This window comes from Xenopus tropicalis, chromosome 2 (genome assembly GCF_000004195.4).
Source record: "Xenopus tropicalis strain Nigerian chromosome 2, UCB_Xtro_10.0, whole genome shotgun sequence".
Taxonomy (NCBI): domain Eukaryota; kingdom Metazoa; phylum Chordata; class Amphibia; order Anura; family Pipidae; genus Xenopus; species Xenopus tropicalis.
Genome location: NC_030678.2, coordinates 41,992,207 through 42,006,453, shown reverse-complemented (window position 1 = coordinate 42,006,453; position 14,247 = coordinate 41,992,207). Strand labels below are relative to the sequence as shown.

The following is a 14,247-nucleotide window of genomic DNA, read 5'->3' as shown; positions in this document are numbered from 1 at the left end:
GGATACATAGATGTGGATTTAGGCAGGGCTGTGGAGTCGGTAGATAAATTCTCCGACTCCGACTCCTCAGTTTCTGATACTCCCGACTCCGACTCACGACTCCGACTCCTCTGTTTTTAATATGCTAATGCAGTGCTGTCCAATTGGCGGCCCACTTTAAATGGTATCAGTACTGAGATTAACTGCCCCCCTGCATGGTTCTCACCTCAGATTCAGGCTGTAATCCCTCTGTACTGTTCAAACATCTAATCCCCTGTACTGCTCACACCTTTTAATCTATGCATTGTTCACCCCCTGCATTGTTCACACCTCCTGCTCAGGCTGTAATCACCCACATTGTTCGTCTGTTCACACCTCAGACATTGTAAGTACTGCCTGGCCTATGCTGCCTGTGTATAGGCAGCATAGGGAAGGCAGAGTATGGCACATAGGCAGCATAGGGCAGGTAGGGTATGGCACAAACAGGCAGCATAGGGCAGGGAGGGTATTGAACACAATAAATAGTAAATAGGTTTCAGAAAGGGAATCTACTAGTTATATCCCACTGAATAAGTCCTGAATCAGTATAAGAATAAATAGCAAAGATTTTCAGTGGAATAAAAACAACAACATTTATTGGCTCAAATTAACAAAAACAAATTATATGAAAAGCATACTATACCAAACAATGACCAGGTGCATCCTAATCTCCTAACGCGTTTCGCACCATGTGGCGCTTCATCAGAGGAGGTGTGGTTTACTTGTGTCACTTCCCAAATATACCCTTAATCATTACAAAACACAGTGTACAGGGTTACCAAAATACCCCATACCAAGCTAATAGCATATCAAATTTATAAGACATACATAGCCATGGGCTTTCAGGTCGCCCTGTATATAGCACATATTATATCATTATATTAGAAACACATCAATAAATTAAAAAATTTTACTTTTTCAAGTAAAAATACTGATAAAGAATATAAAATTGATCCTTATATCTCATGCCAAACACAATACGTAATTTATTGTTTACAATGTGAATGTGGTTCCCTCTATATAGGACGCACTATAAGACAGCTGAGAACAAGATTAGGAGAACATCTGAGAGGGTTAAAAAATAAAGATAGTGATAATCCGCTATATAAACACTTTGATTATGTGCATAAAGGAAAACAAATGAAATTTAATATGTTTGGCATAGATAAAATAGATGAAAAAAGTGAAGGGAATTTGGTAACCAAACTTCTACGATTGGAATCTAAATGGATATTTACGCTGGATACTGTGATACCAAAGGGAATGAACACACAGGCAGCATAGGGCAGGGAGAGTATATGCCACACACAGGCAGCATATGGCAGGCAGAGTATGGCACACACAGGCAGGGCAGGCAGAGTATGGCACACACAGGCAGCATATGGCAGGGAGAGTATGGCACACACAGGCAGGGTAGGGCAGAGTATGGCACACACAGGCAGCATATGGCAGGGAGAGTATGGCACACACAGGCAGGGTAGGGCAGAGTATGGCACACACAGGCAGCATATGGCAGGGAGAGTATGGCACACACAGGCAGGGTAGGGCAGAGTATAGCACACACAGGCAGCATATGGCAGGGAGAGTATGGCACACACAGGCAGGGTAGGGCAGAGTATGGCACACACAGGCAGGGTAGGGCAGAGTATGGCACACACAGGCAGGGTAGGGCAGAGTATGGCACACACAGGCAGCATATGACAGGCAGAGTATGGCACACACAGGCAGCATATGGCAGGCAGAGTAGGGCACACACAGGCAGGGCAGGCAGAGTATGGCACACACAGGCAGCATATGACAGGCAGAGTATGGCACACACAGGCAGCATATGGCAGGCAGAGTATGGCACACACAGGCAGGGCAGGCAGAGTATGGCACACACAGGCAGAACATGGCAGGGAGAGTATGGCATAGGCACACACAGGCAGTATAGGGCAGAGTATGGCACACACAGTCAGCATATGGCAGGGAGAGTATGGCACACACAGGCAGGGTAGGGCAGAGTATGGCACACAGGCAGCATATGGCTGGGAGAGTATGGCACACACAGGCAGGGTAGAGCAGAGTATGGCACACACAGGCAGCATAGGGCAGGCAGAGTATGGCACACACAGGCAGCATAGGGCAGGCAGAGTATGGCACACACAGGTAGCGTAGGGCAGGCAGAGTGCTGCCTGTGTGTGCCATATACTCTTTCTACCCTATGGTGCCTGTGGGAGGTGAACCTGGCAGGGGTTTGTTCTGGGAGTTTGTTAGCAGTTGGAAATAGTCATTAAATGGTCCCTAAGGTGTGTAATTATACGCTGGGGGTTGCTGTGCTATCCACAGGGGAGGAGGAGTCATATGGATTTTAGGGTGTGTCTTAATATGACATAATATAATTTTTTCACATATGAATGATGGTTGATATCCCTGCAGTGAGGACCAAGCCTTTGGGTTTTTACTGCACTACCACCCTTGTGATAAAATGAGTGTGGTTTGAAGTGGGTGTGGTTTAAAAGGGGGGGTGGTCAAAACTGGCTTCCATTAGTGGCCCTCCACCATGTATGCGCGAGAAATTCCGGCCCTCGGCACAGCAGAAGTTGGACAGCACTGTGCTAATGTATTTTATACATCCAGGAAGGGGCACTTAAAACACGACTGAACTGATAATAAACTGATAGACAATTTTATCTATACTCCTACTCCTAATGATTTCCCTAGAATCCCATAGTCATGTTTAAAGTTTAAGCTAACATAGTTACATAGTTACATAGTTACATAGGGTTGAAAAAAGACCTGTGTCCATCAAGTTCAACCCATCCAAGTAAACCCAGCACACCTAACCCACACCTACCAATCTATACACTCACATACATAAACTATAAATACAACCACTAGTACTAACTGTAGATATTAGTATCACAATAGCCTTGGATATTCTGATTGATCAAGAACTCATCCAGGCCCCTCTTAAAGGCATTAACAGAATCTGCCATTACCACATCACTAGGAAGGGCATTCCATAACCTCACTGCCCTCACCGTGAAAAACCACCTACGCTGCTTCAAATGGAAACTCCTTTCCTCTAATCTAAAGGGGTGACCTCTGGTGCGTTGATTGTTTTTATGGGAAAAAAGAACATCCCCCAACTGCCTATAATCCCCTCTAATGTACTTGTACAGAGTAATCATGTCCCCTCGCAAGCGCCTCTTTTCCAGAGAAAACAACCCCAACCTCGACAGTCTAACCTCATAGTTTAAATCTTCCATCCCCTTAACCAGTTTAGTTGCACGTCTCTGCACTCTCTCCAGCTCATTAATATCCTTCTTAAGGACTGGAGCCCAAAACTGCACTGCATACTCAAGGTGAGGCCTTACCAGGGACCTATAAAGGGGCAAAATTATGTTCTCATCCCTTGAGTCAATGCCCTTTTTTATACAAGACAGCACTTTATTTGCTTTAGTAGCCACAGAATGACACTGCCTGGAATTAGACAACTTGTTATCAACAAAAACCCCTAGATCCTTCTCCATTAAGGATACCCCCAACACACTACCATTCAGTAGATAGTTTGCGTTTATATTATTTCTACCAAAGTGCATAACTTTGCACTTATCAACATTGAACCTCATTTTCCAGTTTGCTGCCCAGTTATCTAATTTTGTCAAATCGCTCTGCAAAGCGGCAGCATCCTGCATGGAACTTATAGTTTTGCACAATTTAGTGTCATCAGCAAAAATAGAAACAATACTGTCTATGCCCACCTCCAGGTCATTAATAAACAAGTTAAACAGCAAAGGCCCAAGGACTGACCCCTGCGGTACTCCACTAACCACACTGGTCCAATTAGAAAATGTTCCATTTACAACCACTCTTTGTACTCTATCCTTCAGCCAGTTCTCTATCCAATTACAAATATTATGTTCTAGGCCAATATTCCTTAATTTGATCATTAACCTTCTGTGAGGTACTGTATCAAACGCTTTAGCAAAGTCCAAGTAGATGACATCAACTGCCATTCCAGCATCAAGGTTCCTACTCACCTCCTCATAAAAGGCAACTAAATTAGTTGCTGAATTACAGCAGTTTTTCAAATGTTTTAAAGCTTCAGTCTTAAACTATGGACTATCCATTCCCTTCACGTATACAGGTATTTCTAGTTATCAGTGAGAGTTAGGCTGGGTTCCCAGTGGGCATTGTGTTCCCTGTAACAGAGGAACCCGACGCAGTGGAGCTGCCGCACCGTAACTGTGTGTTACGTCCCATTGAGTGAAGCATACAGCCAATGAAAAGCTTCATGGTCACTCGACGTGTTCGTTTATGCACTGCGTGCATTGGGCTTTATTCTTATAGCAGAGAAGTAATTAATTATGACTGTTTGTGAATTGGGACATTTAAACTTGCTTTATTTTTTTTTTTTATTCCCATTTAAATTTAGTAGGAGTCGGTTCATTTTTTGCCGACTCCGACTCTAGGCACCCAAAATTGCCTCCGACTCCTCGACTCCGACTCCACAGCCCTGGATTTAGGCCCATTATGCTGGCATTGGCTCTATGTAAGTCTCACTGATTGGGGAGGGATTCATAGATGTGGATTTAGGGCCCTTACGCAGGCATTTTTAGATGTGTTCCAGAGCGTTTTCTTGACCCTGTTATAGGGCTGGGCGATATACCGTTTAATACCGAATACCGGTGTTTTTTTTTAAAACTATATTCATTTTTCAGATACCGCAATACCGGGGTGTCAGGGTACTCACCCGTGCGGCCCGGTCTCGCGTGCCTCCTCGCGTGCGCGCGCGTCCCGTTGTCCGCGGCACATTGCGTACGCGCGTCCAGGTGCGCGTGCGTCAAAGCGCACGTACATGTCAAAGCGTGCACGTCCGTGACGCGCTGACGGCGCCGGTTCTGCGCATGCGTGGGGGGTATTTAAAGCTATCAAACGCCTCCTCCTGTGCTATGTTGTCTGCGGCCTTGCCTGGGAAACTAAGCCTGCCTGATTTACCTTACGACTTTCTGTTGCCGATCCTTCGCTTGCCTGACTCTGATTTTCAATACTGCAGTAATTATTCTCTAATTTATTAGGAAATGGGGTTAACACCTAATCATGCATGGAAAAAAAATACCGTCAAATACCGTGACACCGATATAATTTTGAAAAATACCGTGATATAAATTTTTGGTCATACCGCCCAGCTCTACCCTGTTAGTACATCCACCATGGAAAATAATGGTCTCCATTAACCCCTACGCTCCTGCTCGGTGAAACTCCTCAAAAAGCCACCACACAGAAACACATCCTAAAACACCTGTGTGTAAGAATCTTTAGCTCAAAATCAAAATAGGCTAAAATTTCAATTCATTTTGATTTTTCAAACTACGTTACACCAAGATTCTTTTTCTGATGCCAGAAAGTTGAAGTAACAATGGTTTAGCTAGTTTTAAGGGCAACCAAATCCAAATTTATTGGGGGGGGTCAATTTGTTGACCCTTTTTGTAAATGACTATATGAGCTTCTTGGTTTCAGCCATGTCCAGTTGTTTTCTCAAATTTTCTTCAGCCAAGTCCTTCCATAAGCAGAGGGCAACAGATCTAGAGAAAGTAATGTGTCCTGAATCTAACTGCTACTTGGGTGGGGGTGGGGTTGGGAGGAGGATTCTCCGTAATTATCTTTTGAGGGCATTTTTCAAACACTGGTGTGCCTGAGCAAAAGCTGAATTACATGTGCATGCAGAGTTTTCTGTGCCCTCCACAACATTGGCTGTGGGAGGAATATTATTGATGTGGCTGTTTTTCTGCTGATAGCTAAAGTCGTCTGTAATTATGTAAGTGACCTACTTATTTAAGCATTTCACTGCTTAATCACCATCTAACCCCACTCCCAGCCTCCCAAAAAGTAATGTGGAGAGCAGACAAATGCAGCAAACAGCAGGTCACATGAGTGAAGGAAATTATTAATGGTTGGAAGAGCAGTTCATTTCTGTAGTCAGCTGTCTGGGAACTGTTTATAGACAGCTGTCTAATTTAATTGTGTATCTTCTCTCTCTACATGGGCTAAATACAGATAATGACATCCAAACCTCCCCTTTAAACATAGTAACATAGCAAGTGGGATGAAAAGAGATATCACACCTCCAAGTCCAGTTTGATTCCAAGAGTTCTAAAGTTAAGTTTCCCTTTGTTTGAATATTCTTTACTATTTTATGGTGTTATTTCAGCTTCTAATATAATAATCAGGGATTAGTGCTGGATTAGTAGTAGTTGTGTGCATTTCCAGGCAAATCTCACGGAGGGTGACTTTGGATGATTTGACCCATAGACAGTGTGACAAACTGTACTCCTTTTCTCCCTACTCCTATTACTTGCTAATAGCAGCAGTAATATACCGCAGTACATGAGAGGGAGAGGGAGGGTAGAGGGAGCCTTATTACAGTAATTAATCATTAAATTTTTAAAGAACCATTACAGTGATGTTAAGACCATTTTTGTAGTGTTCACATTTATCCCCACGAATGTAAAGATGGCCATACACATAAGATCTTCTTGTTTTGAGAGGCAGATCTTTACCTGGTTTAGCCAACTACATACTGGACCTAGTTGGACTGATACCATCATTTGACCCCCTGTGCCTGTGCCTACACAGGCCCATCTGAAGAGGACTGTGTCAACACACTGATGCGGCCCTCACTTGACAGGTCTTTCAAACCTGACCACTAGATATCTGTCTTTTTTTTTGTCAAGTTGGTCTGAAAGGGACGAGTTGGCAGCTTAAAGCTGCCTGTGTGCAGTCATCTTAAGGGGTACTTTAAAGAATTTTGGGGTGCAGCTCGCTACCATTGTCCCTTTAAATGTCCTTTTAACAATAGCCTAAAGCTAACTATATCTGGAAAAATTTTCCAGGGTCATTTGGCTAAGCAGATTCATCACATGATATTTCATCTGAAAGAAAACATTGTGCATTGCGCCCCACGCATGGTATGGCAAAGTGTAGGAATTAAAAGATGTGTTGTGCTTAAGCACTTGTTTTCATTAACTATGAGTGATGCAGAACTTGACTGTCACTTTAGGTTTATTATTTTTAAAAACCTGGTACATTTTCATCAACAAAGTTTGTGTGGGGCGGAGTCTAGAAAATGTAAATTATAACTGAAATTAGAAACAACTGGCAGCAACAGGCAGGGATTCCTAAGAGACTTCTACACAAGAATATGTTTAGCCCTCATTATTTTCTATGTAGCTGCACTGAGGCTGACACTGTGCCTGTCAGGGAGTAACATATAGAATACACAATCTGTGTTCTTGCCCTCGCCGAATGCTGAACACCTCAATGCAATTTCATTTTCATGAAACAATCATCAGTGCAACGCTATTAAAATCTTTACCCAAGGGCTGGTAGTCTGTAAAACAATGCAGAAGCCCGTGACAGCTTTATTCTGTAAATACGAGAGATGACAAAATGTCTTTCCCTGAGGAATTCAGCATTTTCGTGTTTCGTTTAACGTTTTTCGACGATAATTTTGCTTTATTCTCCACCTAGGGAGCTTCTGTTCTGCTGATTTGAAGAGCTGTACACCCCCATCTCCACAAATTTACACAATAAAAAAATATATATACAGTTTGAAGCAACTTACATACATACATACATACATATACATTTGCAATGGTTTTAAAGGTATTTATAAATATAATTGCTTTTGAAAGCAGTATTGGCCCTATTTTTATTCTTTGCACTTCCTGTTCAACAGCTTCCTGTTTGCAGCTGATAACAGACCTGTGAAGAAGCATGCAAGGCATTGTAAGAAATAAGGGACCCTTTGCTTATGTCACTGCTACAGGTTTACAAGCCCATCATATGGGTGACAAGCGCTGTTGGCGGCAGGAGAGCTTGGACTATATGTAGGCAGAAGAGGTACCTGCTTAGTGCGACTCCCTTTCTTAGGATGGGCCTTCGCTTAGGTGGAAGATACATGAAGGGAGCTGAGGGTTTTTATTTAAAACCCGGGAAAACATTATTTGAAATCAGGGGAAAGCACCCATTGAAATTCATTGAAATTGGTGGGACCATGAAAAAACAAAGTAAAATGAAGGAAAACTTTAACTCAGGGTACTTAAATTTGAGGTTTCACTGTATTTTAGCACGAATTACAGACCCACGGAGCATCCATGTTTGTTCCCCTCTTCCGAGTTTTAATTTAAATGCCTCCCAAGTGAATAAATATGCCCAATCACAAACCAGCCAGTGTTTGACAAGCTCAGCTCAATTGTCTATGTGTAAGGGGAGGGGGGGAGGAGAGCAGCCAAAAAAACTATTACTCTGTGAGGCTGAAGTTTTATTGTTACTTATTTTTATATTCAGGCCCTTTCCTATTCATATACCAGTCTCTCATTCAAAGCACTCCCTGGTTACTACGATAATTTGGATCCTAGCAACCAAATAATTGAAATTCTAAACTGGAGAGCTGCTGAACACAAAGTGATAAGAAATGAATACCAATTGCAAATTGCCTAAAAATATTACTCTCTTCATCATACTTACAATTAACGCAAAGGTGAACAGCACCTTTAATTTGGAGGGGGGGTTTGCCCCATTGCATGTTGATGTCTTTGGCACCTGCTGCAGGATTAGGCATCATTTAGGGATTAAACGGAGTCTTGAGTCCAGCACAATTGCCATTAGGTGCCTGTTGTGTGTGGGTGGGCAATTAGCATGCAGTAGCTGCTGCAGGAACTCCGAATCCCAGTGTAAATCATGGTCGGCCTGCACCCCCTCCCTACTGGAACCAAGACAATGGTACGAGAGTACTGTCTCTTAAAGCTATGCCATCACTTTGCTTTGCTGCGCATGGTGTTATACAACTGCATTGATTTTTCCTGAACCCAGTCCCTTAGTCATGAAGCGTGCTTGCATTAGCATCATTGATTCTTTGCTGATGGTTAGCTGGAGCATTCCATTCAGCCGCTGGCTGCGGGTGTGTCTCAGCCACAATTATATCAATGACTTGAAAACATACTGAAGGATCCATGACAAATGTGATGGTGGCTTACATTCGCCAGTAACATTGTGCAGTAGCAGTATGTATAGCAGAGACACTGTTTTTCTGTCAGCAGCCCTGGCTCCCTGCACAAGTTACAAATCTTGGTTAAAAAAAAAAAAAATTCCCTGACAGGAAGAGAAATGGTCAATTACTGTATTAAGCACATGCCGTGGGCTGGCTCCGCTCCGCTGGCATCAACCTCCTACCTTGCCTGCACCATTGTGTTGGTCTGGGTGCAGGCACATGCAGCAGATATCGTTAAAGAAAGACAAGAGTTTGCATTTCAGAGCCAATATCTGCCTCGTGTGCCTGCCCCCAGACTAGTTTCAGGTGCAGGCAACGTAGGAGGCTGATGCCAGCAGAGGGGCTGATTCTCTGCCTGCCTTTTTCCGGAAGCCAAGAATCAGCCCTGTGTGGCATCAGCCTAAATGGCTAGCTTTGTGAAAAAGCCATTATTTGTCATGTCATGCATACCCAGAGTGTATTTTAACATATTAAGCTGAGGGCATACAGAGCGTAGGCTCCGCTGCTCTCAGCCTGCCTTACTTTTGCAGGCTGAGAGAAGCAGATCCCCTCCCTTAGGTGATTCGATAAACGAAAGTGAAGCTGAGTGGGGATCACTTCTGAAAATGCCTTCTTTCACAACATTTTCATAGGCTGAGAGCAGCAGATCCAACCCTCAGCCCAACACATGATGGCTGTTTTTAGATGTTGGTGGATTGTACACTCATTTCTGAGGAGATGTAAAAGCTAAAAATACTGCTGGCCAGCTTGTAAAAGGTCAAACCGTAGGGCTAATTGCTAATAATATACATATTTTTGAAACAAGACATAATGAAACCGGACAACCGCAGCAGGACTCACCAGAGACGTTAAGAGAAAATGGACTTCGATCGCCCACCAAAGTCCGTTCTCTCTAAACTTCTCTGGTGAGTCCTACTGTGGTTGTCCTCTTTCATTATGCTTCACTTGATGTCTCCTAAAAGCAACACTTTTTGTAACATATTTTTATTAGTTACATGTTTGAAACACAACATTGTTTTTACATTTATGCTCTTGAAACATCATGGCTATTGCTTTTACCTTTCTATTGTCCCTGAGGAAGAGCACCGTCTGTGTTTGAAACGTTGGATTTTTTTTCAGTAAACACTTTTTGCATTAAGCCTCTGTGTATGCAGAACTCGTTCTTTATATATATATTGAGAGAGGCTGGTTATCCAGCCGAAACGTCAGTCTTTGTTATGTTGCTACAATAAACATTTTTGTTTTCATAAGTCCTGTGTGAAGCGGTCCAGTTCCCTCTGAATATCTATGCATTTACATTCGGACTGCACCCAGGCAAGAGATTTTCTCCTTTTTTTCGTGAGTGCCTATCTATTGCAGTTTTATATATATATATATACAGTCCACAAAATTTTCAGCACACCAAACCCGTAATATAAGTCACCTGGGTGCTACCTCCATGTGTCTAATTATCCACCTCCATGTGTCTAATCCATGTGTCTAATTATGTGTATCTAATTATTTAACATGCTGTTAAAACAGGCCTGTTTTAACAGCATGTTTAAATAAAAGTAATGTTTTAATCTTTAAAAAATATCCTGGTGTGCACCCAATAACTGCAATGCAAGCCAGCACTCACAGGACTTCAAAAGCTACATTATTAGATGAATAAAAACGTTTACAGGAAATATTGAAGCATGGTTCTTTATTTGTCCGACATTTCAGTTCCAACCAGGAACTTTCATCCCTGAACTTTTCATCCCAGCTAAAAGAGCTGCTGGAATTTTTCAATGCTGTGTTGGATTTGCCTGCGGTCATGGAACATGTGCTCCCCCAGGTGGCTAAAGCTCCTTCAACCAGCTCTACACTTCCCATAGAAAACAGTGCATTATGAAAACAGTTAAGGAGAACAGCCCAAAGCAGAACATACAGTTAGACCTCTGTACCTAGTAGGTATTTGTGTGTATGTGTGGCACTGCAGGAGTTAAACATTTCCCTCTGTTTAAACTCCCTTTGTACCTGGATGAAAATTACTGTTATAGTCTCCATTTGTTCTCATATTTACACGTTGCATCCACATTCAGTAAAGTATAATGGATGGTGATCCCTCTATCCTGCAGTCAGCTCAAGGATGGATGGGGCCATTCCCATATTTTACCTCTTGGGCTATTTAACATATATCTAATGCCATAGCATCACACAGCTGAGCCCCTCACTTTTTAGTAGCTAATGTTTGCACCAGAGTCAGAGAGCAGGTGGTTAAAACCAATTGGGGTTAGGATACCAGTGCGTTAAACAACCACCTATTCTAGTGGGTCTGCCAAGCTAGACAACTGCCTCTGGAAGATGTCCTCCCAATCTGTATATGCTACTATCTATTGAAAGGAACCGGTGCTTGATCTGTACAGCATAAAGGCAGTTCCTCATTTACTTTACTTACCTATTCAATTTGTTTCATTGTAGCCCGCTGCTTATCTTTTTTCAGGCAGGTTCCCCTTTTGTAGAAATGTTATTTCCTCACAGGAAGTTGGTTTTGTTTAAAGAAACCTGATTTGAATATTTCACAGCTATATCAAAATTATTATTTGCTCTTAAGGTGGTATAGATAAATGTGCTACATGCTGTATATTACAAAATAATTTAGCCATAACGTGCTTCGCCATAAGTACTCACATTTCTTTTTACTTATTTCAGATGTAGTGACTGCGGTGTGTCCTTGTCCCACCGATATTACGAGAAGGATGGGAGGTTGTTCTGCAAGAAGCACTACTGGGCACGCTTTGGGGGCATGTGCCAAGGCTGTTCTGAAAATATCACCAAAGGCCTAGTCATGGTAAGTTCCCAGAAGTGTGCCATTATCTTCAAAAGACATATAATGCATTCTTTCTTTACTTTCATACAGGTTTGCACTGAGAATAACAATAGGCCTTGGCATTTCAAGTACAGAGGCACTAACAGCCCCCTCCAAACCACTAAATAGTGACTGTCTATGGTACCTTATAGCAGCCCCTTTGGTATTTGCCAGAATCCTCAGATAGCCAGTCCGGGACTGCTTGCACTTTAGATCTGTGTGACTTTCTGTAAGCAAGAATTAAAAACTCCACTGTGCCAGAAAACTATTTTAAAACAGTGGTAAATACTAAACTACAATTTCCATCCTCCACTAAGCACTATGTGGTTTAAAGGAAGTTGTATTTCAGCAAGAGCTAGAGCTTTGCAGGTATTGAAACACTGATTCTTTGACTCACTGAGGGGAAAAAACATAATAATTGCTTTTTCCATAGGCAGATGTTCAATAAGGCTAAGCCTCCTCAAACCTGCTTGGCACCTTAAAATAAAAAAAAATAAAAAACTCACTCCATTTCTGCACTGCTCTGGAACCTTTAACATTGGGGAAACCTTGCATTCCTCCTTCCTGTGCTCTGATTGGATCTTTATTCTTGTACCTTCTCCAATCAGAGCACAGCTCTCTTGACAGACAGTAAAACTGACCAATCAAGGCGCAGATGCAGGGTTAGGGAGATATTCCGAATCCACTAAGTCTCACATTAGCTTTAGGTCACTCTGTATATGCCCATATTTAGCCTCCCCAAACAAAAAAAGTCACCCTCTGCCTATGACATTTGCCTTATCTGGAATTTTTCTCTTGACAGGTAGCAGGGGAGCACAAGTACCACCCAGAATGCTTCATGTGCTCCCGATGTAAAGCTTACATTGGGGATGGAGAGACATATGCCCTGGTGGAAAGATCCAAGCTTTATTGGTAAGGTCACTAGGCGCCAGCTCCTCTTATTTTCTCTCTCACAACTGTCTTCTGTAAATAAATTTCTAACCTTTTTAAAGGGGTAGTTATCTTTTAGTGTGCTATAAAATGCGCATGATGGCGCATTCTTAGCAGCATTTCAGTTGGTCTTCATGTTTTATTGTTTTTCAATGTTTTGCCTATTTGGCTATATGCAGTTTTTAAATGGGGTCACTGACCCTAGCAACCAAATCACTTGTTATGAGCAGTTGTTTGTAAATAACAGAATTTCTGCAGTTTTGTTTGTTTAAGCCAGAATTGTTATACAGTAATTATCATGCAATAATAGTAGTCCAAGAGCACTTAGCATGATGCCCAGACTAATATGTCTCTCTCTATTTCTGTCTGTGTTACTTAGTGGGCCTTGTTACTATCAGTTCTCTGTAACTCCAGTGATTGACTCCCCGGGTTCTCGATCACCTCATACAGTCACGCTTGTGTCTCTCCCAGCCTCAGATGGGAAACGTGGCTTGTCTGTTTCTATCACGCCATCATGCGCAGAGCACTCTCACACTGTGCGAGTCAGTCAGTAAGTAATCAAGGCACTTTCCAGGAGCCTAATAAACATATGTAAGATATATGCTTTGTAAACACAGGGTAATTTAATAATAAGCACAATGGTTGGTCAGGTCTATTAACCCATAGCAACCAATCATATGTTTATTTTTAACCATATAACTGTAAGTGCTATCTGTTGTTTTTCTTATTCCATAAAATGTAATTGTCTAACCAGATTCCATATTAAACAGAAATAATCATCTTCTGCTACTGATGCTATACAGATGCCCTCTTGCTATTTTCTTGCATTTAATTGAAATGGTACCCTGTTTATCAGTAAGCTTACATACTGAAATAGACAGTAATGTGTGAAAGCCTGTACACTAGACACATAGAATATTGGTTTTCTGCATATTTGTTCTTGTAGTTGTGAATAAGTGGGGTTTTTGGAGAACACCTTTGCTGAAAAAAGCAGTTTGGCAGCTCCCATTTATTAACAGATTATAATTATAAATATTTAGAGAAGGAATGCACAAACTATACACTTATAGGCTTTAGTGCCATGGTGTGCAGAATGGAGCTTAAAGAGTTGTGCCATATTCAGCACATGCAGTCCAAGAGTGCTGTTGGCCGTATTGCTATAAGGCAGTGATCCCCAACCAGTGGCTCGTGAGCAATATGTTGCTCCCCAACCCCTTGGATGCTCCCAGTGGCCTCAAAGCAGTTGCTTATTTTTTAATTTCTGGTAAGGAGGCAAGTTTTGGTTGCATAAAAGGCAAATATAATGCCAAACAGAGCCTTCTGTAGGCTGCCAGTCCACATAGGGGCTATAAAGTAGCCAATTATAGCTCTTATTGGCACCCCCAGCAACCTTTTTAATACTTTTTCCATTTAAATGTGGCTCACGGGTATA

General features: G+C 42.2%; 1 protein-coding gene across 2 annotated transcripts in view; it reads left to right on the top strand.

Moving 5' to 3' along the window:
- limk1 (LIM domain kinase 1) overlaps positions 1-14,247 on the top strand; it is a 59,240-nt gene that overhangs the window by 32,373 nt on the left and 12,620 nt on the right. For both annotated transcript variants that reach the window (XM_012957333.3, NM_001079432.1), the window contains 3 exon segments: positions 11,729-11,867; positions 12,688-12,797; positions 13,195-13,365. In XM_012957333.3, the coding sequence (XP_012812787.1) occupies positions 11,729-11,867; positions 12,688-12,797; positions 13,195-13,365 (420 nt within the window).